This window comes from Dromiciops gliroides, chromosome 3, assembly GCF_019393635.1.
Source record: "Dromiciops gliroides isolate mDroGli1 chromosome 3, mDroGli1.pri, whole genome shotgun sequence".
NCBI classification, from domain to species: domain Eukaryota; kingdom Metazoa; phylum Chordata; class Mammalia; order Microbiotheria; family Microbiotheriidae; genus Dromiciops; species Dromiciops gliroides.
The window spans coordinates 31,666,561-31,693,770 of NC_057863.1; the positions used below are offsets into that span (position 1 = coordinate 31,666,561).

At 42.7% G+C, this 27,210-nt stretch overlaps 1 protein-coding gene across 1 annotated transcript; it reads left to right on the forward strand.

Annotated features, from left to right (window-relative positions):
- Positions 1–5,696: 5,696 nt before the first annotated feature.
- On the forward strand, positions 5,697–26,876 carry CLDN11 (claudin 11). The gene is made up of 3 exons (XM_043998359.1): positions 5,697–6,233; positions 12,063–12,227; positions 26,631–26,876. The coding sequence occupies exons 1-3, from the start codon at positions 6,008–6,010 to the stop codon at positions 26,861–26,863; spliced, it is 624 nt and encodes a 207-aa protein (XP_043854294.1). The 5' UTR covers positions 5,697–6,007; the 3' UTR covers positions 26,864–26,876.
- Positions 26,877–27,210: the final 334 nt, after the last annotated feature.

Consider the following 27,210-nt stretch of genomic DNA (forward strand, 5'->3'; position numbering starts at 1 on the left):
GGGATCTTATGGGAATCTTAAGGTCAGAAAAGTGCTTTGCAATGTTCTGAAAGCAATTCCAGTCACCCTCTCTTCCCAACCCTGGCTTGGATTCGTGATCATCTGTCCCATATACACAGGGTGTCTATTGAAATGCATATGGAAATCTGGTCAGTAGGACAGAGCTTGGGGAAAAAAGAACAACTCTCTTCTCCCCCACCCCCAAGTTTATTGTTGATGGGACCTCAGAGAGGCACATGTATATAACCTGTAGGAGATGGGAGGTAATCTGGCAACATAGAGTAGGTCACAAACCTGAGTAAGCCTTCTGACCTCTGACCCTCTTATTCCATTGTTGAGATTTGAAATGAAAAGGAACGATTAACTATCCATGTAAAGATATTAATAGCTTTTTTTTTTTTTTTAGTGAGGCAATTGGGGTTAAGTGACTTGCCTAGGGTCACACAGCTAGTAAGTGTTAAGTGTCTGAGGCCAGATTTGAACTCAGGTACTCCTGACTCCAGGGCTGGTGCTCTATCCATTGCGCCACCTAGCTGCCCCGATTAATAGCTTTTTAAATAAGAAAAGTCTAGAAACAATGCATATGGTCAATAGTCCATGAGGGACTGAATACATTTTGGCATGTTAATGGGAAATTATAGTCCTATTATAATAATCAAGATGAAGAATACAGGGAATTATGGAATCACAAGAAGTGATGCAAAGTGAAGTCAGAAGAAGAGCATACATATTGATGACAACTCTGTGTGTGTGTCTGTGTATGTGTAAAGCACAAAACTGAAGGTAACAAAAATTTATAGTTATAAAGAGTGACTTAGAAGGAATAAAAAACAAAGAAGAGTGCATTCCAGGTATGGGTATCACCTGTGCAAATGTCTGTAGGTGGGATATGGGCCGGTGAATATTCTGATAAATGTTTAATAACTGGATCTCTGGGAAAAATATACCTATGACACATGAAGCTTAATTTGTATTATTAAGATTTTCTTCAACCCTTCTCAAGTTGAGACAATCAACAAAACAATAAATCAAGGCCTGATTTATATCCTTTACTGATATTCAAGGTATAAGTGCTCACACTAAAAATTTAACAATCAGCTCAAAAAGGCTTATGAGCTGAGTCCAGCACACCCTTAGAAGTAGAAAATAATCAGCATCCCAATTTGAATAGAATGGAAAGTTCTTGCAAACTATTAATGTGAAACAAATGGAAAGGAAAGTATAATAGATTTGTATATAGTGAATTAATTTTCTGTAGGTTAATTAAGCAGGAACCTCTAAGGGAGGTGCTTGATAATCTTTCAACACTTTCTCATCTCATGTTTGTAAAGTGCCATAATAAACCACTGTCCTTCTGACCATAGGAAGTAGGCAAAAATAGCATTATTTGCTGTCTTACAGATAAAGAAACAGAAATGAAGAGGCTGAGTAATTTGTTTAAGTAATAGTTTGCTGATTGATTAGTTGCTTGACAGATAATTATCAAAGAGCCTTTGGAGTCAGAAGATCTCTGAGGCTCACTATCTCTGACTTTGAGCCACTTAACTCCCCTATGCCTCAGTTTCCTCATCTGTAAAATAAGCTGGAGAAGGAAATGGTAAACAATTCCAGTATTTTTGCTGAGAAAACCCCCCCAAAGGGGTCATGAAGAGTTGGACAAACTGAACAACCACAACAAGCCTAGGTTTTCATATATTTAATTTACTTAAAGAAGAAAGGTTTTGCACAGTAAAGGGAGTCTAGCCCTGATCAATTATCCCACATCTTGAATTAGTGAAGCTAGCAAGAATGAGGTCTCTGGATAAACAGAGGTAGGGGCAAATCCTGCAGGACTTACACAGAACAGAGAAGAAATAATGTCTTTTTTTTTTTTTTGAACTAGGGCTGCAATGATTTCAAAAATCCACTAGTTGTCTCTAAATCCCTATTTCCATTTTTACAAGAATCCCTTAAATTGTGGGCTCATGAGTGGCTGATCACCAAGCTGGGCTTTAGTAAGTCTTGGTGTTGGATTTTATGTCTCACAATTTCCACAATCTAAGAGTTACCTCTGGACTCCTTGGTCCCATTTGGGTTTCAATAGCACAAGAAGAGTGAGAAGGTCCCTCTTCATGTGATTGTAGATTCAGGAGCTGGAAAAACCTTTAGAGCTCATGGAAGGAACCTCCTCATTTTGTAAGTAATGAAATTGAGGTTCAGAGAAAGTTGCATAAGTGGAAGAGAAGAGGGATTTAAATCCAGCCCATATGGTCATGGGAACCATAGATTAAGCTCTGGACATGATCTCAGAGGTCATCAGGTCCAACCCTTTCATTTTATTAATAGGGAAATTGAGGCACAGTGAGGTCAAAGGACAAGTAATGTGGTGGAGCAAGCATTTGAACTCAAGTGATAGAATCATAGCTTTTGAATTAGAAGCTATTTTAGGAATTAATTAGTCCAACTTCTTAATTCTAGGGACAAGGAAACTGAGTCCCAGAGAAGGGAAGAGGTTTGCTCAAGGCCACTTAAGTAGTAAGTAGCATTTGGGGTTTGAACCCAGGACTTCTGATTAAATTTTCCATGACATCATGCTGGAATTGAGTAGAAGCTAAGTTTAAAAAAATATTTTTAAAATTGCATTTATTTGTTTGTTTGTTCACTCATCCATCCATCCATCCATCCATCTATCCATTCATTTATTCATTGATCTATTTATTTATTTATTCATCCACCCACCCATCCACCTACCCATCTATCTGTCTATCTATCTATCTACCTATCCATTCATCTATCTATTTAGTTATTCATATATCCATCCACCCATCCATCCACTCATCCATCCATCTATCCATCCATCCATCCACTCATCCATTCATCCATCCATCTATCTACCTATCTATCTATTGTGGGGCAATTGGGGTTAAGTGACTTGCCCAGGGTCACACAGCTACTAAGTGACAAGTGTCTGAATCTGGATTTGAACTCAGGTCCTTCTGAATTCAAGGCTGATGCTTTATCCACTGTGTCACCTACCTACCCCCAGAAGCTAAGTTTTTTTTTCCTTTGGTGAGGCAATTGGGGTTAAGTGACTTGCCTAGGGTCACACAGCTAGTAAGTGTCAAGTGTTTGAGGTCGGATTTGAACTCAGGTCCTCATGAATCCAGGGCGGTGCTTTATCCACTGCACCACCTAGCTGCCCCTAGAAGCTAAGTTTTTAAAACTAATTTTGCTCAGTCTCTAGCAGATATTCAATAACTATTGACTAACTCCCTTTGCCTCCTTGCCAAATATCCTAGCTTAGAACCGATTTTTACACATGCGTAAGCTGAATCTTGCATTTACTTTTTCTTTACTGATGCCCATTTTAGCACCTCTGTTCCTTTGGTTATCCATGTAGGATTCATTCAGGATCATAGGTTAAGAGCTACAAGGGACTTTGGAGATCATCTGGTTCAACCCTTTCCTGTTACATTTGACGAAACTGAGGCTCAGATAGATTATATGATTCAAACAAGGTCCCACAGGTAGTAAACAGCTGAGGTGGGGCTTAACCCCAGGCCCTCTGACTGTGCATCCAGTGCTCTTCCCACTATACTGCACTGCCTTTGTAGAAATGACGCCAACATCTGATTGTGAAGCCAAAATCCCTGAAGAAAATTTTTACAAAGTTACATCTTCTCTAGAAGATAGGAAGAGATACATCTTCAGAGATGGCTTTCCTCCTTTCACTCTGATTTCTTCAAGGTTGTGAGAAAGTTTTGTAGTCATTTCCACGCCCTTTGTACTTAGAAAACTGATTGCTTTCCTTCTATGTTATTTGCAATCTAGAGGGAAAAAAACATATAGCACAGAATTTTAAAAGGCTGGTTCCTCAGAAAAAGTGGTCAAGGGTGACATTCCTGTTTATTGCTTTTGATCATAGGTTTTTTTCCCCAATGTTTCTCTCCTGGTAGCAATATTTAGGCTTGGCCCAAAAATGAAGCTATAAGCTAGGAACATACCCTACGCCACCATCTTATCCAGTTGTGCAAAAGAGAGCTAAGGCTTTCCAGCGTAGATTTCACAAAGGTAGATTTCACGTGTCAGTTGCAGGAGTGGATAAGACGGTCCAGAGGAGAATGCCACCACTGGAAAGAAAGCAAGGGCTTTCAGTAATGCATCTGCAACTTTCTACTGTAGCAGAAAAGATAACTGGCCCGGGAGTCAGAATGTCCAGAGTCTAATCCTGGCTCTCTCTCTTCCTTCCTGTGTGACCTTGATCAAATCACTGCTCAAATGTCTCATTTTCCTTCTATGTAAAATAAGGGAGCTCAGATTAGATAGGACAGCTAATGCCCAGCCCAGCTTGAACTCTAGGCTCCTACAACCAGAATTCTAGTCTCAGGTATGTGGCTTCCTGTATGACCTTTCCCTCTCTGGGACTCATTTCCTAATCGGTAAAATAGGAATAATAAACAGCCTATTTACCTTAGAGGGTGGTTGGGAGAAAAGAAAACAGGAAATGCAGGTTCTCAGGTCTGGCTATTCTACTTCCTACCTACCAGCCCTTGGTCAAGTCCTTTCTGTTCTTTTGGCTCAGTTGTATCTGAAGAAATGATAATTAATACCATTTATCTCCTTTATTGCTTTTTTCTTCTTCATGTAAACCATCCTGATCTGCTTACATATTAGAAAGAAAAAAAAAGACTATAGAAGATTAGGCACACAGACCACACTGCTCAGGTCTCTTCATTTTCCGATAAGCATATATTGAGTTTATACTATACAAGATACTCTATAATATATGTATCGAATTTATATTACGGTGTAAGGTACTTAGGCAATGGACAGGTTGTTGTTGGTCCTTCTTCTTGAAGAAGTGTGATGTCATGACATGCAGTGAATTGGATTTAAATGAGGGAGGGTTGTGCAAAGTCACCAACCTCATTCTCTCCTCCAGTCATCTTGGTTCAGTGGCAAGATATGTTTTTAGACAAGTGGAGATGGCCCCAGATGTTTAAAGGAAAGGGGGATGAGTGACTTGCCCAGGGTCACATAGCTAGTGTCGGAGGTAAGATTTGAACTCAGGTCCTCCCAACTTCAGGATCAGTGCTCTGTCCACTGACCCACCTAGCTGCTCCAAGCAATAAAGAGGTTACAAAGATATGGAGGACACAGACTCTGGTCTTCTGGGGGCAAGGGGGAGAAGGGAAGGAGGGAGGGAGACACACACACACATACAGAGAGAGAGAGAGAGAGAGAGAGAGAGAGAGAGAGAGAGAGAGAGAGAGAGAGAATGAGAGAATAAGCTTTGTTAGTGGTATTTGTTTATAGAGAATGACAGACAGACACCCAGACCGACAGAGAACGAGGCAACAGACACATAGAGACATAGAGACTGACAGACACAGAGCCAAAGAAGGAAGAGACACACAGTCTGTTGTCTCTGTCTCTGTCTCCCCCCCCTTCTCTTTGTGTCTCTGTCTTTGTCTGTCTCCAGCCCTCGCCCCCCCGCCCCACACACGTGCAGACACATACTTACACAAGCACTTTAAGTTCCAACACTCCCAGTGCCCCCCACCTCCTCCGTTTTACCATTCCTTTCTCCCGTCGGATTCCAAACCGCGCCCCAATCCTGACCCTTCTTCCTGATTGGGGTTCTTGTGCCTTGGTCGCTCCCGATTGGCCGGGAGAGGGCGGGGCTCCTCCGTTTAAAGTCAGGGGGGCGGGGGCTCGCTCCTCAGCCTGTCTGCCCTGGGTATCGGAGAGGCTGGCCCCGCTCAGAGCTGCGCGCCCTGTGCTGCTGTCCCGTTGGTTTGGTGCTACCACCACCGCTCTCACCCCCCTGTTCCTCTCCTGGCCTGGCCAGCCAGCCCTCTCGAAGCCCCGAAGTCGCCCCGCTGGGTGTCCCTGGAGAGAAGCACCGGGGAGCACAGAAGGCAGCCCCGCTGTCCGCGCCGTCGGGGCTGGGCACAGCAGCCGAGCCCCAGGCACAGCCGGCTTGCTTGAGGGCTGAGGAGGGCGGGGAGGCTGGGGGGCCGCGGCCATGGTTGCCACTTGCCTTCAACTGGTTGGATTTGTGACAAGCTTCGTGGGCTGGATCGGCATCCTGGTCGCCACGTCCACCAATGACTGGGTGGTGACCTGCGGCTACACCATCACCACCTGCCGGAAGATGGATGAGCTTGGCTCCAAAGGGCTCTGGGCAGACTGTGTCATGGCCACGGGGTTGTACCACTGCAAACCGCTCGTGGACATCCTCATCCTGCCAGGTAGGGGCTGCTTTCTTCTCCTCGTTAGTCCCTCCTCTGCCCACTCCCGTGGGCTGCTTCTGGGGAGCCCACTCTGGGCTTCTAATTTTTCCCATCAGCCATCCTTGGGTTTACTCTTCATCTCTAGCGTGGGGTGGTGAGAGTCTTGGATGAGGGTCCCAGAAGGATGGGCACAAGGTAACTAAAAGAGTTGGGTGAGACCTGGGTTCAAATCCCCCCTCCACCGAATGCTTAATACCTGTGACTTGGGGCCATTCACTCCATTTTTCTGGGCCTCAGTTTCCATATCTGTAAAATGAGATGGTTGGACTAGATTACCTTTAAAGTCCTTTCTGGTGCTAAATCTACAACCCTTTGAAATGATAGAGCTAGGGCTGGAAGAGACTTCAGGCACTATCTAGTTAATAGAACTCATTTTATAGTTAAGAGAAACTGGAAGGTAGAGTAACTTGCCCCAGGTCAAAGAGGTAGCAAGCCTCAGATGGGGGATTAGAACCATGACCTCTAAATGGATAACCAGTCCTCTTCCTGCCTTAGCATCCCGTGGAAAGGGCACAAGATTTGGACTGGGAGGAAATAGGTTCAGCTCCAAGCTTGTGACTATCTGTATGACCCTAGGCAAGTTACTTTCAGCGACCTGCTGGGCCTGCCCTGTGCTGGTCTGCAAGAAACAAAACTAGCCCCTCACTTCTCAAGGGAGAGGGTTGGACTTAAGGATCTGGAAGGTCTCTCTTGGTGCCAGGATCCCAGGGTCACTTGCTAGCTCCCACATTTAGGGAGGTAGATATCAATGAGAAGCCCTCCCTCTAGTTACTCAGGTTTTCCTTCTGCCTCATAGCTATTTCTGGGGCTCATTAATAAATATGGCCCTGCCTTAATCCCTATTCCTCCCAATAAACCATCTCCACCCCCCATGTGCACAGCATACTTGATCCAGAAACCATAGTGTGGCTTCATGATGCCAGCCTTTCATTTGAGGCTCAGAGTCTCAGACTTTGAGAGTTGGAAGAGGCCTCGGGGCCATCTAGTCTGATCCCTACTTGAACAGCGATGCTCCCTATAACACAGCAACAAGGGGTTTGAGGTTCTCCAGTGGTTGGTTAGGGGAAGGTCCCAACCATCCAAGGCATTTGGAACAGCTCCAATGATTGGGGTGTTGTTTTCTGACATCAAGCCTAAAGCGACCTCTTTGCCACGTCCCTGGTTGCTTCTGGTTTTGCTTTCTGAAAACAAGCTGAATTCATCTGATTCCTCTGTCCAAGGCAGAGTTGGGGACTGACTGAGGTGGAGTGATGAAAACATCCCCCTTACCTAAACTTGGTGACAACTTCTCTGACCCTCAGCACCCCATAACCCACATCCCCTGCCTGGTCCTGTTTCATCCTCCAGCTTCTCCCCTCAACTCTACAGTAGGAATTCACTTCAGTCAGAAAACCCCGATGGTCTTTTTGTTCTTAGCATCCTCCCTGTTCAGTTCCTTTCCTCCTCTGGGACTCGGGTGTGGCATCTGAGTATGGGTGTCTGACCAAGGTGTGAGGGGAGAGACTGATCTATCCTCTGAGACTTTCATTCTTGTTTAATTCATGAGGGCTCTTCTGCCTCTTCCCTCTCCCTTAAAGATAACTTTTTTTAGCTGCCAAGAGCCCTGTGTTGGGTGGGAGCACAGCCAGGATGCTCGGGGCAATTTGTGTTTCTGAGAACAAACCATTCCTCTCGGCTTCCATGGTGATTTTCCCAAATGTACAGGTCTGACCATGTCATGCAGTTACTTGGCAAATGCTGGTGGTGTCCTCTTCCCTTCGGGGTCAAATGTAAACCCTATATTTGGTATTCTTTTTTTTTTTTTTTTTGGTGAGGCAATTGGGGTTAAGTGACTTGCCCAGGGTCACACAGCTAGTAAGTGTTAAGTGTCTGAGGCCGGATTTGAACTCAGGTACTCCTGAATCCAGGGCCGGTGCTCTATCCACTGTGCCACCTAGCTGCCCCTCTATTTGGTATTAAAATCCTTCACAACCTGGCCCTTCTAACCTATTTAGTAAGAATTCTGGAATTACTCCCTTGCACACACTCTATGCTATCCCGCTGTCCCTCAAACTAGAAACCCCGTCTTCTGACTGTGCATTTTCACTGGTTCACACCAGGTCTGGAATCCTCTGCCCCTTTACCTCCGCTGTCTGGCTTCCTTCAAGGCTCAGGTCGGCACGTTTGGCAGGAGGACATACTTGGTCCCTCCTTGCTAGTTGTTTCCTTTTAAAATTTTTTTCTCTAAAATGATCTTCCATTTATCATTTACATGGCATATATTTTGGCTATCTAATTATTTACATGCTGTCTCCACATTGTGATGGGAGCCCCTTGAAGGTGGGGACTATATTTTTGTCTTTCTTTGTATTTCCAGGGCTTAGAATAGTGCCTGACACACGGTAAGCACTTAATAAACGCTTCCTGACTGGTGGACAGTTCACAAATAACAGGAGCTCTTCTTCCTAACACCAGATTCCGACACTGTTCCTCCATCTTAATCATCTCCATCAACTTTTCCCCTGTACCCAGGAATGTGCTAGTAAATGTTTAATAACCAGCCCCCATATGTGTGTGAGCACACATGCACACCCACATACCCAAACACATGTGTGTGCGTGTGTGCATATGCATGACATACTTGTAAGTTTAATTTGCATTTTTAACACTTTCTCTATCACTTTTCTTAAGTCTAGACAATAGTAAAATAGTATCTCAAGCCCTCATTTGTAGTGTTTGCTGATTTCTCAGATGTAAATGCTCACAACGAAAATTTAACAATCAGGAGCAGGTAGAAGCTTCCTTCATTCAACCTGCCCTGGCCTGTCTGCCTGTTCAGTTCTTTATACCCACAACACCAAGGTAGTATAATGGAGGATGGGTGGTGATAGTATAGTCAAAAAGAGCACTGACTCGGGGCGGCTAGGTGGCGCAGTGGATAGAGCACTGGCCCTGGATTCAGGAGGACCTGAGTTCAAATCTGGCCTCAGACACTTGACACTTAGCAGCTGTGTGACCCTGGGCAAGTCACTTAACCCCCATTGCCCCGCAAAAAAAAAAAAAAAGAGCACTGACTCGAGACAGAAGGCTTGGGGTCAAGGCTGCTTTTGGTGACTACCTGTCAGACCTTGAACAAGCTAGTTAACTTTTCTGGGCCTCAGTTTCCTCATCTGTAGAATGGTGAGGTTGGCCTAGTTGACCCCTTGGTCCCTTCCAGCTTTAAATCTATAAACCTTATAACTAGACCCCCTTCTCTGCTCCCTAAGTGTCTTTGGACAAGTTCCTTATCCTCTCTGGGACTTAGTTTCTTCATCCGTAAAACGAGGCGGGTAAGACTCAATGACCCGGGCAGCTAGGTGGCACAGTGGATAGAGCATCGGCCCTGGAGTCAGGAGGACCTGAGTTCAAATCTGGCTTCAGACACTTAACACTTACTAGCTGTGTGACCCTGGGCAAGTCACTTAACCCCGATTGCCTCACCAAAAAAAAAAAAAAAAGACTCAATGACCGGTAAAGTCCTCTCTGAATTTACGATGATTCCATAAAAGAATTTCAGAAGGAAGACTTGACAACTGGAAACCTTCTTCAGGTTTTTGTTTCTCCCTAAGCAGGGGTGGTCCTCTGAAAAAATGGACTTGCGACACACTTGAAGGTTTAATCTGTGTTATTAACATCTTCATTTTTTAAAGTCTAGATATCAGCATTGGCTAATTTCCTAGGTGTAAATGGTCACACTGAAAATTTAACAGTCAGCTCTCTCTTTTTTCCTCTCTCCCCTCTTCTCTCTCCAGTCTGAGCCAACTCTAGTAGACACCTGTCTGCATGGATTAGAAAGGTCAGCAGAGGCAGGCTTGGTCCTTGCTGTTGATTTTTCCAGTAGATGTAGAGCTGGTCTTTTTGGGGTCATCCAGTCCAATCCCTCCAATTTTCAGATGAAGAAACTGAGGTTCAGAGAAGTCAATGACTGTTTGCAGTCAGTAAGCCACAGTTAGGGTTTGAGCTCAGGTTTAAATGCATCTCTCTGTTCAGTGCTCTTTCCACCATTCCCTATACTGTCTCCACAACTTTAAAGTCAGGTTGAGGTTTTGATAAGCCAGGGACTAGCTTGTCTAAGGGTATAGGACCTTTCATATCATAAAACAAGCAGGGAAACCCACTCCCATGAAATTCCTTTTGAAAAATAATAGACCATGAGGAAGGATGCCTCTTGGATCTTACTGTAGCATTAGAAACCTCCCCTCAGAAGTTTTCATCAGCAACCCAGAAAAGAGGTGATGGCCACATCACTCACATCCATAATTTTGTCTATACTAGCAGTTAGCTTCTTATACTATGGGTCACAACCCTATATAGGGTCACGTAACTCAATGTGGGAATGGCAAAAAAACCCTGACAGTAGTAAAATGTTATATGTATATATGTGTGTGTGTGTGTGTGTATATATATATATATATATATATATATAAAATTCCTATATACCCAGGGTCATGTAAAAAATTCTCCAGCAAAAAGGGGTCATGAGTGGAAAAAGTTTAAGAAGCCCTGCCTTAGCACACCTGAGTGGCTGTGGCTCAAAAAATTCCTCTTGGGGAGGCACCCTTCTGGTGGGAAGCCTTCCAAACTCCTCTAGGCTGGGCATGGAGGGCAACAAATGTAGGTTGTACTCAAAGTCCTTTCCTGGCATAGCCTCTGAGAACTCAAGGCCACTTCCACACTATCATAAGGCACAGACAAAGGATTTTAATGAAGGATGATGGCTGTACCACGTGGCAAAAAATAAACCAGAAGACCAAAATTCCATGGCCAATTTAGCTGTTTTCTCCTCTTAGTTAATCCCAGTGGTTGCTTTTTACTGATTGGCTGGCCCACCGAACTCCAAGACTAAGGCAAGGTATGTGTTTTAGTCTAATCCGGCCCCCAAGTGCACCATTGGCTGAATCAATCAATTCTTTCTGTCCATCTCTTTTTCCTCATTCATTCAACAAATATCTACTGGGGAACTATTGCTGGGTGGGGACAGAGGGGGAGAATCCTATAAATTGCCACTGATAGAAGGGTAAGCTCTTTGAGGGCAGGAGTTGTTTTATTTCTGTCTTTGTAGCTCCAATACTCAGCATGGTTCCTGGCACATAGTAGGTACTTTAAAAGGCTTGTTGATGAATTGAGTCACTATCTGCTCTCAGACTACTTGAGGAGGTGAAATATACATGGGTGAAGTAATATGGTAGTCATATAGCAACAAACTGGATGTAGCCATCTAGCTCTAGAACAGAGGACCTGGGTTCAATACCCACTTATGGTGCTGGTTACCTCTCGGAACATGTGCAAATCACTGACCCTTTCCTTGCCTCGGTCTCCTCATCTGCAAAAGCAAGGGGTTGAGCTAGATGAACTTGGAGGTTCTCTTGCCAGCTCTAAATCCATGATCCTAAATGACTGAGAGAAAGGAATTCACTGAGTGAGGAAAGGCTAATGAGGGGAATCTTTCTAGTGGGAAATCTGAGCTCAGAAAGGAGATCTCTGGATGGGTATTTCTCTCCTCCTTTATCCTGAATCAAACTGGAAACAGTGATCCTCAATTTTTTTCCTTGTCTTTTAGCCATGAGTTACTTGGAAAGATGACAACATGTAGTGAGTCATTTCAAAATTGAGCGTGATCTGAGCCATGAGGTAGATATCTTATTTAGTGTAAGAGATGGTCTTATCCATCCAGAGGAAGTGGAAGGAAGGGGTCATGAAGTCTGGTGATCTCAAACACCAATAGCCCTTGGTCCAATTACCCTTTCTCATTGGATTTCTTTCTGACAGGTTATGTCCAGGCATGCCGAGCCCTCATGATTGCTGCATCAGTCCTAGGCCTACCGGCCATCTTCCTGCTATTGACTGTCCTGCCCTGTATCCGGATGGGCCATGAGCCGGGGTCTGCCAAGTACCGGCGCTCTCAGCTGGCTGGGATCCTGGTGATTCTGTTAGGTAAGGACAGGTCTTTTCACCAGCTTCTCATCCATCACAATTCTACTTCGTCAGCTTCCTCGATACTTAAATGGAAAAAATACACTGGCTTTAGAATCAAAGGCTGTGGGTTCCAATCTGACCTCTGATGCTTCACTACTTGTACAGCTTTGGACAAGTCACTTTAATGACCCTGGGTTACATTTTCTTCATCCATAAAATGAGAAGGCTGGACAAGATGGTCCCTGAGGTCCACTGATCCTATGATCACTTCACAATGGCCTTTCCATCCCTCTTGAGTTGTCAGCACTCGTTAGGGTGATGAAGAATTTGCAGAACTATTGCATTGTCTATCCCTAGAGACCCTTAGAAATAGAGTGGGTTGTTATGTGCCCTTGGTGGCTTAGATAGCAACTTATCAGTGCTACCAGAAGGATTAAGGAACACGTGTGGGCACCACTGGTGTGTGATACAAGAAGGAGGTGGGGGAAATGAAAGGAAGAAAGAGTAAAAAGAAAGACCCTCAGTTTCCTTACCTGTAAAATGAGCTGGAGAAGGAAATGGCAAATCATTCTAGTATCTTTGCCAAAAAAACACCAAAGGGGATCATGAAGAGTCTGACATGACTGAAAAACAACTCAATAACAAAATATAAAAGCACACAGGAAGAAGGAAAAGCTGGAGAAGAAGATCAAGTAAAAGGAATGGGCAGAATAGAGAAAGAGGAGGCAAAAGAGACAGAAAGACTTGTATGTGACTGAGCCCGATAGAGTGCTATTAACAATTGTTTTACTTTGCCTACAGGCAGGTACATATATCACAAAATCTGCCTGTTTTTTTTTTCTCTTTCTAGAATTCCATCTGTTTGTATTTCCTCCTTCAGTCCTATTTCCATCTTAATAATGGAAAGAGTTCTGGTCTTGGAGTCAATTGACAGCTGGTTTAGAATTCTGTCTTTGACACTAGCTGAGTCTTCCTAGACAAATAATTTAACCTGAATTTCAGTTTCCTTCTTTGTAAAATAGGGGCATAGGTGGTGATGTGGATAGAGCACAAGGAAGACTCATCTTCCTGAGGTCAAATCTGGCCTGAGATGCTTACTAGCTGTGTGGCCCTGGACAAGTCACTTAACCTTGTTTGCCTCAGTTTCTTCATCTGTAAAATGAACTCAAGAAAGAAATGGCAAAAGCTCCAGTATCTTTGCCAAGAAAACCTCCAATGGAGCAGTAAGAGTTGAGCATGACTAAAAAACAACTGAACAACAACAACAAAAATAAGGATATCAGCACCTCCCTTTCATAATTCTCAAATGAGATAAAGATCTTTGCATGCCTTAAAATACTGTATAAATGTCAAAAATTAGTTATTATCTGTGTGAGTTTTGATAATTATAACTGTGTAGAATGAGAATTCTATATCTCTTAACCTGGAAGCACCAATTATGTCAATTGACGGCAGCATGATTCTTTGTGGTCAGGCTTCTGTCTCAACCTCAGTTGCCCCATCCACAAAATGGGGATAATAAAATCACCTACCATGCTGGATCATTCTGAGGATCAAATGATGCAATTTTTGTAAATTGCTTTGCAAACCTTAAAGCACTCTGAAATTTCCAGCTGTTATTTTATTTTAACATTAAAAAAAATCGAAGGATTCCGAATGTTATGAGGAACAGTCTTAGGGGCCAGTGGCAGTTGATCTACATTTGGTCTTTAGGGACAAAGACTTTTTATCTGCATGTAATACACAAAACAATGGTCACATGACCAGCCCCTTGAAACTCTTGGGGACAGAATGTTTGATAGGCAGGTCTTTGTATCTGCTTTGTTCTCCCAGCTGTTTGGTCAACTCGAGCGATAACAGAGAAATCAAGTTGGTATTAATCCAAGTTGAAATACTTTTCACCTCTTGCCTCCTCCCCTCCCTCACCCCAGGATTTACTGGGGTGATTTTGATATTTCCTACATACACTTCTAAACCAGTCATGAAGACTCAGGAAGGCTGACAGATGTAGACAATGCAGCTGGAAGGACCACCCCTTTGGCTGCAGAGAAAGCAGCCTTGTACAAGTAACCCCAGGGGTTTAGATGCATCTAATTAACCTGCAGTAAGTTATTCTTTGTAAAGTAGCATGGGATGATGGATGAAAAACAAGCAGTTCAGGAGTTGGGAAGATGTGAGTCCAAGTCTTGCCCCCAACACATCCTTTGTGACACTAGACAAGTAACTTCACTGCTCGGCACTCCACGCAATCAGTCCTAAGACTATAAGCTGCAGAATAAGTGCCACTGGCAAAGGGATGTTCCTCACCTAGAGTTCTCTATACTGATCAATTCATGGGTCTGGCCCAATTTCCCACCCAGCATCCTTAAAAGGCTCTGGCCTCTGGATACTTGAAACATTGACATGAAAGGGAAGAAACCAGGGAAAGACTGTTTATGACTAGGAGCTAAAGGTTATATCTACACATGCTGACAAAATGGTTTGGCACAGTGAAGAGAGCCCTAGATTGGAAGTCAAGAAATCAGGATTGAAGTTATAACTTTGTCACTGTATGACCAGATGAATGACCTTGGTGCTTAGTAAATGTTTGAATTGAACAGAGTCTAACAGAATTGACCTTTTTTGAGCCTCAGTTTTCTCATCTGTAAAATGGGAGAGGGCAGGAGTTGATGATGTCTAATGTCCCTTCCATAACAGGTCATATTCATATTTGTATATTTATATTTATGTTCATACTTAATATAGCATCGACTATGTGCCAGCCACTGGGCTAAACACATGTTATATCATTTGATCCTCTCAATAACCTGTATAGTAGATACTGGTTTTTTTGTGTGTGGGGGGCAATGAGGGTTAAATGACTTGCCCAGGGCCACATAGCTAGTGTGTGTCAGAGGCTGAATTTGAACTCAGGTCCTTCTGAATCCAGGGCCAGTGCTTTATCCATTGTGACACCTAGCTGCCCCTATTTTTTGTGTCTGTGTAGCAAATAGGATCAAGTGATTTACCCAGGGTCACATAGCTAGTAAGTGTCAAGTGTCTGAGGCTGGATTTGAACTCAGGTCTTCCTGAATGCAGGACTGGTGCTTTATCCACTGCTCCACCTAGCTGCCCCTAGTAGATACTATTTTTAATCCCCATTTTACAGATTAAGAAACTGGGATAAACAGAGGTTAGGTGACTTGCCCAGGGTCACACAGGTAATAAGCATCTGAGGTCAGATTTGAACTCAGATCTTCCTGATTCTAGCCAGTACTGTCTATCCACTGTAACACCAAGCTATGTCTTCTAGCTCTAATATGATTATAGCTCACATCTCTCCAGTGCTTTAAGGTTTGCCAGGACTTTGTGTCATATCAGTAAGTTAACATGCACTTATTAAGTGCTTTTTTATAAAAGCCCAACTCCAGTGGGTAGATAGTAGAGGGCTAATCATTCGCATTCTGCAGATGAGGGAATTGTAAAATGAGGGATTTGGACCAGATGGCTGCTGAAGTCCTTTCCTGTAGGAGCTCATGAATCTATGATCCCATGACTTGCATAAGGTCTCATGACTAATAAGTGCCACTTGAACTCAGATCTTCTGATGTCGAATCCAGTTTTCTTCCCAATACACAGAACTAAACCACTGAGCTCGGATGAACAAGTATTGGCTGTTAAGATAACCAGTTGTTTTCAAATAACTGACTGGCTGAATTAAATCATTTCTTTCTCTCTTTTTCCCTCCCTCAGGCAGGTCTTTATTTGTAGACCTAGCCAGAGATTGAACAGGAGTAAGGTGGGGTTGGGTGAAAGTGGTGGATGCTCTTTTCTGAGAGTTGCCCACACCCAGGACCTGGGGTGAAACTGTGCTCCTGGATTCCATGGATCTGGTTGGTCTTCTTGGGGCTTCACATCTCTTATGAATCCCGAGCCTGATTTTTATCTTGGGACTTGGCAGAGAGATGCTCCATCTGAAGAGATAAGGGAGCAGACTAGTCTCCTCTTGAGCTGCCAGTCTTGCCCACCTCCCCCTTGGTCACTTGAGCTCAGATTGCCCAATGACCCAGCCACTGTGTGGTACATTGTTGTGACTCGGCTGGGACGGCACTGGAAATGTGAAGCTCATTGTCTCAAGTGTGGCACCTGCAGATTTTCTTTCGGGTCTTCTCAGCACAAGGCCCTGAAGCGCCTTGTTTTCTCTAGTTGGCTTAATGAGGGGGAGGAGAGAGAGGAAGAGAAGGGAGTCCTTTGTGTCTATGACTTGTGTTGGGCCCCTCTTGGTGGAGAAGCCAGTGCTGAGCTCATGCTGGGTCCCAGGGGTCATCAGGGAGGGCGGAGGCCAAGGTGGCCACTTCTGAAAACACTAAAAAGTGGGGAAATGGGAACTTTGAACCATGTTTTCATTAGTCCTGCTGTAGATGAGGAAGTCGCAATTTCTTTTCTGACAGTTCCTTTCTCTTTAAACACTACATATGTCCTTTCTTCATGCCCTAATAGAAATTTATTAATGAGAGTAATAATAATTAATAAAGATACTTTTGGGGAACCTACAGATGAACTCATACACCAATACTTTAATTAAATTACAAAAAGTAGTCATTTTATTTACATGTTCACTAATCTACAGAATATTAAACACCACAGAATTATAGCAGAATAGTGACTCATCCCAAATCCTTTCTATCTAAACGACATCAAGTAATAATAATAAGGATAAGGTATAGGGTATAGGAAACTCCCTCTACCAGTGCAGGTTGGTTTCTTCTCAGCAATGGATATTCTTAGAGAATTGCCTACTAAGAATTTATTTAGCACCTACTATGTGTTAGACATGGTGAAAATGCTAGGCATTTTGCAAATATGATCTCATTTGATCCTCACTGCAACCCTTGGAGGTAGGTGCTATTACTATTAATTTTTTTTAAGAATAGACTTTTATTTATATCTGTTCCATTTCTATCACCTAGATTTCAGCCTGTGTGCCTTCTTTTCCACCCTCCTAGAGCACCATTCCTTATGATAAAGAATAAAAAAAGAAGGAAGAAAAGAAAAAAAAATCAATGAAACATCATGATAAATGCAAAAAATCTGACATAGGTTGGTGTTATTATTATCCTTCCCATTTTACAGATGAGTGAGCTAATACTGAGGATTTAAGTGACTTGCCACCTGGATTTGAACTAAGATCTTTCTGACTCCAAGTTCAGCATTCTTGTCCCATATGCTATCTAGCTGCCTCACAGGAGAATGAGATGATAATCATAGACATTGGTAATGATAATTCTTTGATTAAAGTCTTCCTGTGCTGCCTCATTGTGGTATGGAGGTGACGCTGGATTCTTGAATTCTGTGGCAGTCTTATCTAAAGCAGATCCTACCAAGGGGGAAAGTCTTCAAGCAAAGGCTCGGTGACAGAAATGATGCCCATTGTCTGAAAACCTGCCTAGATAATTGTGGAGACATTCGTGTGGAGCTTCTTTCAGAGTCTATCTGGGTATCACCTCCTACACAAGGCCATTGCTCCCCCACCCAGCTGTTTGCCTGCTCTTCTTAAAACGACTTTGCATTACTTTGCAATGCTTACTTGTATCCATGTTATATCTTATCAGTAGAATATAAACTTCATGAGTTCAGTATCTATTTCCTCTTTGCATCCCCAGTGCCTAGCACAGTGGGTGCCTGCTACAGATTTTGTTGCATTGAATTGTTTTGAACCACCATGAGCTTGTTTACTAGAATGTGGATTATTTGGCTGTGGTAGTACACCAGAAAGATTTAAAAAGTTAGTATTACTCACCATTTGCTAGGGAGCAGAGGACAAGGGGTTCATTCCCTGCCAAGCCAGTTTAAATGACTTGTCTATAGTTACATAGGTAGTAAGCAGAAGAGTCAGAATCGAACCCAGAATGCCATTGTGCTGATCTGTTGTGTCTCCCTTTTCTTTGGAGACAGACCTAGGCAGGGTCAAAATACACCATCATTTAATTTCCAACAAACTTCTTTAAAGCATCCTCTCCATACTCTGTCCTGTGCTAGGCACTGAGAGAACCTATAGATCACATGATCACACCTTTCATTCTGGAAAGGATTTCAGAGGTCATTGATTCCAACATCCTCATTTTATGGACGGCCACACCGCTTAGCATAGTGCCTGGCACATGGTAGGTGCTTAATAAATGTTTATTGATTGCTTGTTTAAAAGTGATTTGTCCATGGTTATACAGTTAATAAGCATCTGAGGCAGGATTTGAACCCAGGTCATCTTGACTCTGAGCCCTACCCTATGTCTACTACTCCATGTTGCCTGTGGATAAGTTAGATAAAGAAGGCATGGAAATTGGTCTGTTCACCTCTAGTTCTTGTACTTTTCTGTAAAGAAGGCCAAATAGTGTTCTTCCTTCTTAGAATATTGTTCCTAATGACTAGACATCATTGACAATTTCTTAGTCTCCTTTGTGGAAATAGATGGATCCTGGCTATAGGGTGGAAAGGTTGGCTCTTTGCTTATTACTTTATGAAAACTATGGGCTACAGCATGAATTTTCCAAAGGAGAAGCTGGACTTTGTCTCTAATTGAGACCCATTTTCTTTCCTTTTTCCTCTAGAGTTAGGCAGTTTAAAATTTTTTTTCTATGTGGTATCACTTTTCCTTCTGCTAGTTTCAATCCGAAGCTTCTTTGCCTTAATCTGTGAAGTCCTTTCTTTGTTTTTCAATCATCCTTAAGGGCTTGATTGTGTGATTTTCCTTTGTGGAAGCTGGCTGTGGAGACGCAGGCATTATAGCACTATGTGGCATAGTCACAAATAGAAAGCTAGTTGATATGTATGGATATCAACAAGCATTTATTAAGTACCTACTCTGTGCCAGGCACTGGGAATATAAGTACAATGAATGGAACAATCCTTATTCTCAAGGTACTTAGTTTCTAATGGAAGAGATAGTGAGGCCATATATAAATACAAATGAAATCAACACAATTTGTTTCAAGAGAATAAATTGAAACATAATTTACACCAAAACAATAAAGAGAAACATAATTTGCATCAAGAGAACAAAGAGAAACATAATTAACATCAAGAGACTAAAAGAAAACATAATTTACAACAAGAGAATAAATACAGATCCATATAAAGTAGTTAAATACAAGGTAATTAGGGATGGAGGACGCTAATGCAATCTTAGGACATGTACTCTGATGTTTTTGGCTTTACCACGTTAGAAGCATAGATAGAATCTTCAATGAAGCCTTCTCTTACACTTTTAGCTCTGCCATCACATATTCTTGTCCAACAACATAGTAGCAAATGCATATAAGTGGTAAGATGCGCCTCCTTTCTCTATGTCAACATTAGAGTGATGTTGGCTATAAATGAAGGGATTTTAAAGCTTCCTTCCTGCTCTACCAGACTTTCTAATTTGTTGCTGTTGTTGTTGATCTTGCTTTGTGTGTGTATATATGCCTGACATATGACTTATCCTAGCATTTCAAAGGGTTAAAAGAAAAAAGGTGGTGACCTGTGTGGGCTAGAAGTAAAGGAAAAAATATGGCAAGTTGGCCAGGAAAATACTGTGCTCAGTTATTCCATTGGTTTGATGTCTGTTGTAAATATCAAATCATCATAAAAACAACTGGACAAATAGGGCCCAACCTGCATATCCTGCCAGATGGATTTCTTTTAAAGTCTTGATTTTAGAGAAAGATAAATTGGAAAAGGGGAAACCAAAGGCCATTCCAGTCTCAAATGATTTTTAAAACTGAAATGAGATGGACATGCAATAACAGTTCTGTAGAAATATCATGACTATCTTTGCTTTGGAGAAATGGTCTCATTTCTGAAAAGTAAGATGATATTTGTTCTGTAATTATAATCATAGCATTCATAACAGGCAGGGATCATAGCATCCCAGACCAGAATCTAGAAAGGATGTTGGGAGCCACTTACTGCAAGTGCTCTGCCTTTTACAGCTGAGGAAACTGAGGCCCAGAAGGGGTTACATGCCTTGCCCAAGGCCACACTGCTAGTAAGTGTCAGAGTTGGGATTTTAGTATACACAAACTGAATTGGGAGGCAGTTTGCAGTACCATTTGTACAAAACCCCAGAGTCATGCAGCACCCATTCTGATGATAATGGTCTTCCTTGTTCCAAAAGCAGTATTTTATAAAGCTCCTTGACTTTTAGTCTGTAATACTGAGAGTGACAAAGGCAGAAAGGAAAACAAACATTTCAGGAGGCCAGGAAGGTTTCCCTTCCTCCCTCCCCTCTTTTTCTCTCTCTCAGGAATGATAGGAAAATCATTCTTTCAAAGTGGAATCATCAACATTGTTAAGTCTAGTTAATTCAGTCACTTTTCCGGTGTTGTGCATTTCCTGAAGGAATCATAAGTAACACAGGTACTTTCTATTCTGTCATCATGATTTTATATTTGAGAGAGATTTTACCTACTGTCTCTATGGAAATCTATTTGTTTTTTTTTTTTTTTTGGTGGGGCAGTGAGGGTTAAGTGATTTGCCCAGGGTCACACAGCTAGTAAGTGTCAAGTGTCTGAGGTCGGATTTGAACTCAGGTCCTCCTGAATCCAGGGCCGGTGCTTTATCTACTGCACCACCTAGCTGCCCCCGAAATCTGTTTCTTTTTAAGAACATGAAAACCAATTAAAGGCTACCTTTTATCCCATTATTTGAAAAAGCAAAACACTTCCTTTTTATTTTATAAAAATAATTTTATTATTTTCCAGTTACTTGTAAGGATAGTTTTCAACATTTGTTTTCATAAGATTTTTAGTTCCAAATTTTTCTTCCACCCTCCCTTCCCTCCCTCCTCCCCAAGATGGAAAGCAATCTGATATAGGTTATATATGTACAATCACATTAAACATATTTCTGCACTAGTCATATTGTGAAAGAGGAATCAGAGTCCAAGGGAAAAACCTCAAAAAAAGAAGGGAAAAAACCCAGCTCAAAAGTAGAAACTGTATGGTTCAATCTGCATTGAGAATCCACAGTTCTTTTTTCTGGATGTGGAGAATATTTTCTATCTTGAATTCCTTGAAATTCTTTTGGATCATTGCATAAGCAAAACACTTCCTATTGCTGAGGACAGCAGTTGGCCACTTTCTCCAACTTGCTGGGTCATGGCTAGACTAGCCCTCTATCTGTACAGGAAAACTCTCTGTGGGCTTATGATAGAATTCATGTCCTCTTTCTCCTATCTTGAGGCAAATGGGCATCTTCTCTCTTCTCTCTCTCCTTCCCCTTTTCTTTCTTCTCTCATCTCTTTCTCCCTCCCCCTGTTCTTCCTTTCTCTCCTCTCTCTCAGCTGCTACATTCTGTGAAACAGGAAGGAAATAATAGGACCGTCGTGGTTTCAGTGTTTCCTTTAAGTTCACTTTTATCATTTCTAGGGACTTAACATCCCAAATTATGTATATTGGAATGAAAACCAGAAATGAATGGTTAGCCAAGACAACCCCTCCCCTCCCCTGCCCCTTCTTTCTTCAAATCCCTATACCTAGCAGATAACTTGAATTATTTATATTAGAAAAAATTCCTCCTAGTTTGTTTTTCTTTATAACAGAGAGAACATTTCAAAATATCAGAGAAGTTTCCATTTGTCTCTCTAGAGAAATTTCTTGGAAAATCTACTAAACCCTTCCCCCTTGTCCTTAAGGATGTCTAAAAGCTCAATAATTCAATGGACCTGGGATCCCCATGATATGTATCCATTGGTGTAGGTCTCAAGACATCTATATCTTTTTGTTCTGTGGTATTCCTTTTCACATCCTCCATACAATTTCAGCAGGGAGTGTATCCAATGTGCTCAGGGTTTTCCTCCTAGGTTTTTAACCATCCATGGGTCCCTTTGTAGGCAATTTTCTTAGTCGTGGAGGAAGCATGGTGGACAGAGTCTTGGATTTAGAGGCTGGGGAGCTTTGTGTTTAAATCTCAGTTCTGAAACTTATTTGACTGTATTCCCAAGGACTGATCACTTAACCTCTCTAAATCTCAGTTTCTTTGGCTGTAAAATCATGATAGTTAAACTTTTTTAAATTAAAATTTTATTTATTGATTTATTTGATAGTTAAACTTGTATGACTTTACCTCCCAAGATTGTTGAAGGAAAGAATGCTAGAAATGGGATCTGTTGTTACTAATGGCTTTTGGTCAATAGTGGCTTGGCTTGTGTTTTGGTTTTCCTGGTCAAAACATATCCCTTCTTTCTCCAAAGCCATGTCTGTAACTGAGTAAGTTTTTCTTTGTTTTCAGTCTCTCCCCCAAACATTCTTCATCCGAAGGGCGATTGAAGGTCAGCTTCTCAAATGACCTTCTCATTTCTCTTCTTGTGGTATGGAGTCAGTCTGTGACTTTCCATTGGTTTTGATATGGTGGTTTTGTGAGAGCAACAGGAATCCCACCCAACGCTAGTATATCTGGTAGGAAATCAAGACATTTCTGCTCTTGGAGTGACATCTTACATTAAGAATATGTGAATGGGGCAGCTAGGTGGCGCGGTGGATAAACCACTGGCCCTGGAGTCAGGAGTACCTGAGTTCAAATCTGACCTCAGACACTTAACACTTATTAGCTGTGTGACCTTGGGCAAGTCACTTAACCCAAATTGCCTCACTAAAAAAAAAAAAGAAAAAAAAAGAATATGTGGATAAGGAGATTGGAAGAATAGGATTCTGGGAACCTTCAGGTGTGTTCATAAAGCCCTAGACTTAGAACTGTTGGCTACCCAAGAGGTCACCTAGTCCATGTACCCAGCTGAGGAAACTGAGGCCCAGAGAAATTAAGTGTCTTTCCCAAGACTACATAGGTGGTAAGCACCAGAGGTAGAATTTGAATCCAGGTCCTTTGGTTCCAGGGATATTGCTCTTCTCTCTATACCAGAATGACCTGATTGGAATCAGAATGAGGACTTGCTGTTTTTAGAAGCCGTCTTCCAAAGGGGGTAGGTTAGAAAAGGGATCATAGGGATCATAGACTTAGAACATATTCATATCTTGGCATGTGGGTGGCGCAGTGGATAGAGCACTGACCCTAGAGTCAGGAATACCTGAGTTCAAATCCAGCCTCAGACACTTAACACTTACTAATTGTGTGACCCTGGGCAAGTCACTTAACCCCAATTGCCTCACCAAAAAAAAAAAAAAAGAACATATTCATATCCAACCCTTTTATTTTGTGAAGAAACTAAGGCCCATAGAGGTGAAAGCTCATACTAGATGGATATCATTGTGGTGCAGTGAGGAGAACTCTGTGGTCACAAGACCTGGGTTCGAATCCCCTCTCTGATAGGACTCAGGTCATCATGGACAAGTCATTTGCCTCCCTTGACCTCAGTTTCCTGATCTGTAGAGTGAGAGAGTTGGATTAAATTGCCTTTGAGGTCTCTTCTATCTCTAGCCCTGTAACTCTATGAATCCAATATCTCTGATTGCAAAGCTATGCTCTTTCTACTCTACCCAGATCCATCTCCTAGTGGGGTGGAATTGGAAGGAGAAGAGCTACCACATGCACATGTACATAGAATTAATATTATTGTTTTGGAGGGGAGGAGTCTGGATAACATCAGTGTAGGTAGAAAATCCCTACTGTGGAAACTCTCTCCACTATTGGAGATTAGCATTTCCTTTTAAATCTAGTCTTGAGAGTTGTTGGGGGCACACAGAGACTTGCACAGGCCAAAAGACAAGACTGTTCCAATCTAAGTGCCAGTGATAAAGGAAAGTATGAATATTTCTCCTGTGCAAACACAGGCTGGGAGTGTGCAGCCACAGCAACTCAGGAAGGCTCTTCAGAAATCAACCGACAAATATTTATTAAGCACCTACTGCATGCCAGGCACCGGATATACAAATACAATAAATGAAATAGTCCCTACTCATAAAGAACTCACAGTCAGTCAACTAGCATTTATTAAGCACCTATAAGCGCCAGGTACTGTGCCAAGGGCTGGAGCCTCATACTGTAAGAGAAAACATCAAATCGAAAGCTGTAGTTTTATCTGCTGGAGATGGGAAACAGAGGCAGGTGGATAGCGCTGTGAAGATATTCCCACCCTACTTTTATACATCACTTACTATTTTCAAATAGTATGACACCCCCTACCTTGCCCCCTTAGAATTCTTGGCATCCTGAAAAACACAACTCACATACGGCTTCCAACCTGAGGTCTTTCTTGACCCACCTTCCTAGTCCCAACTGATTGTTGGGGGCTCTCTTCCCATGGATATTATTTTGTACTTATTTGTGTATACATTGTATCTCCCAGTAGAAAGGAAACTCCTTGGGGGCAGGGATTGTTTCATTTTTGTCTTTGTATCCAGAGCACATAATAGGTGCTTGAGCAGAATCCAATTCAAAGTTTCCTCATTTGAGACAGAAGCCTGTGCCCTTTACCTCATAACATTTTGTAGTATGACTATCAACTTCCCATTAAGGATTGTACTTGTGAAAGGGGCAGCTAGGTGTTGAAGTGGATAGAGCACTGATCCTGAAGTTGGGAGGACCCGAGTTCAAAGCTGACCTTTGACACTTACTAGCTGTGTAACCCTGAGCAAGTCACTTAACCCCAATTTCCTTAAACATCCGGGGCCATCTCCAGTCATCCTGATGTATATCTTGCCACTGGACCAAGATGACTCTGGAGGAGAGAGTGAGGTTGGTGACCTTGCACAGCCCTCCCTCATTTAAATCCAATTCAGTGAAAGTCATGACATCACCCTGATGTCCTGGTCCTCTTCAAGAATGAAGGACCACTAACAACAGTATTTGTGAGGCAGTAGACCTCAAGATACTTACAGGAGCAACGATCCCAGGTTCAAGAATTTTATGTCAAAAGATTCCTTATTCTGGAGGAGGTCAAGAAGGAAGTTAGGGCATTGCAAGTTCTTACCCAGAATGCCCAGAGAGAGGAAGAAATAAGGCCAAGTACTCAGTTTCATGAGATAGTTTAGTGACAGTTCTGCCTAGAAGCAGGGATGGCTTTGAAGGCTATTTATAATCCTTTTCTTTTATATAATCCAAACCAAAGTTAAGCACATGCTACACATTGAAAAATTCCTGTGTTGTCTAGGTTAAATCTCATTATGACAAAATCTCATTTTTTGACAAACTCCCTTTTCTTCAAAGGATGGTGTGGAGGGGCAGCTAGATGGCGCAGTGGATAAAGCACTGGCCTTGAATTCAGGAGGACCTGAGTTCAAATCCAGCCTCAGACACTTGACACTTAACTAGCTGTGTGACCCTGGGCAAGTCACTTAACCCTCATTGCCCTGCAAAAACAAACAAAAAAAGCAAAGGATGGTGTGGTAGATAGCAGGAAGTGTACTGGCCTCAGAGCCTGTGGGTTCTAGTCCTACCTTCTCTTATTATTGTTCAGTAGTGTTCAACTCTTCCTGACCCCATTTAGGGTTTTCTTGGCAAAGATACTGGAGTGGTTTTCTATTTCCTTCTCCAGCTCATTTTACAGATGAGAAAACTAAGGCAAACAGGGTTAAGTGACTTGCCCAGGGTTGTACAGCTAATAAGTATCTGAGTTTGGATTTGAACTCATGAAGATGTTTTCCTGATTCCAAGCCCAGTGCTCTAATTAATAACCGTGCCATCCAGCTGCCCACATATTACCTCCTCTACTTTCTAATTATGTGAATTTGAACGAGTCAACTTCTCTGGGCCTCAGTTTCTTCACCTGTGAAATGAGGGGCCTGCACTGGGTGATTTCTAAGGTCTCAGGCAGCTTTAACATTCTATAATTGTCTTCAGTGGCTGTTCACATTCTTGAGTTATATTTGGGAAGAATATAAACATTGACTACAAGAAGGATCTCAATCGTGTATTGTAAGTAATATTCCTTACAACAACACAACCACCTCAACATATCAGGACAGTTTTATGTAACGTGATTTACTCTATATGGATACAGTGAGTGGAGAATTGGCCAAAATGGACTTTGGCCTTCCCTATTTGGATAGCTGAGACCAGTGCCTGTTTCCTTTCTCTCTTTCTTTTTCTCTTTCTCTCTCTTTCCTTTTCCCCCTCCCTCCCTTCCTCCCTCCCTTCTTTCCTTCCTTCCTTCCTTCCTAGAAAATAGTTTAGCTTTCCATGTGGGTGTGTGTGTGTGGCCTCCTGGGTTGACAAAGCCTTTATGCTCTTTTGACAGATATTCTTCATCAGTTTTGTCTACTGCTAAACATTGCTAAAGACTTTCTGCAGACCTGACCAGATACAGATTTAGAGATAGAAGAGATCTCTGTGTTGGTTAGGCAGGGCAATCCCCTCAAGGTGCTTACCCAAGGTCACACAGGCCCTAAGTGGCAGAGCTGTCTCAATTTGAACCCAGGTCCTTAATTCTTCCCACTGCCTGACACCACCTGGTAGGATCCCTGCTCTGATAAATGTGCTACAGTCACTGCTTTCTTTATGTTTCCCCAGCCCTGTGTGCCTTGGTGGCCACCATCTGGTTCCCTGTGTGTGCCCACCGTGAGACCATGATCATGAGCTTTGGCTATTCCCTCTACACTGGCTGGATCGGGGCCACCCTCTGCCTCTTTGGTGGTTGCGTCATCATGTGCTGCTCAGGAGATGCCCAGTCGTTTGGCGAGAACCGCTTCTACTACTCCTCGGGCTCCAGCTCCCCGACCCACGCCAAGAGTGCCCACGTATAAGGGGGGAGCAACTGGACTTCCCCGGGCTGTCCACTGAGGTGCGCCCGCTGACGGACCTACGTGCCTAGGGTTTGCTTGTGGCAGCGGGTTGTGCGAGAACTCCGCTGCCAAGCTCTGACGCCGAAGGTCTAGAAAGCCCCCTGCCTGATGTTCCGTAGCCTGACTTGTCCACCTGCTGCCTTAAGAGAAATCTCTCCCTCAGTTGTACCCCTACATGTTGCCCATGGTTCTGCCCGGTCTAAGCATTCCCCAAAATTCATATTAAAGAGCCTTGGGCCACGCCTCTGTTTATCTTTTTTTTTTTTTTGCTTTGGGCATCTTATTTCGCTTTTGTAGGTATTTTTTGG

Coding starts and splice junctions, on each gene's coding strand:
- CLDN11 (XM_043998359.1), top strand. CDS start 6,008: ATGGTTGCCACTTGCCTTCAACTGGTTGGATTTGTGACAAGCTTCGTG. Junction 6,234..12,062: donor GGACATCCTCATCCTGCCAG/GTAGGGGCTGCT, acceptor TCTTTCTGACAG/GTTATGTCCAGGCATGCCGA. Junction 12,228..26,630: donor GATCCTGGTGATTCTGTTAG/GTAAGGACAGGT, acceptor ATGTTTCCCCAG/CCCTGTGTGCCTTGGTGGCC.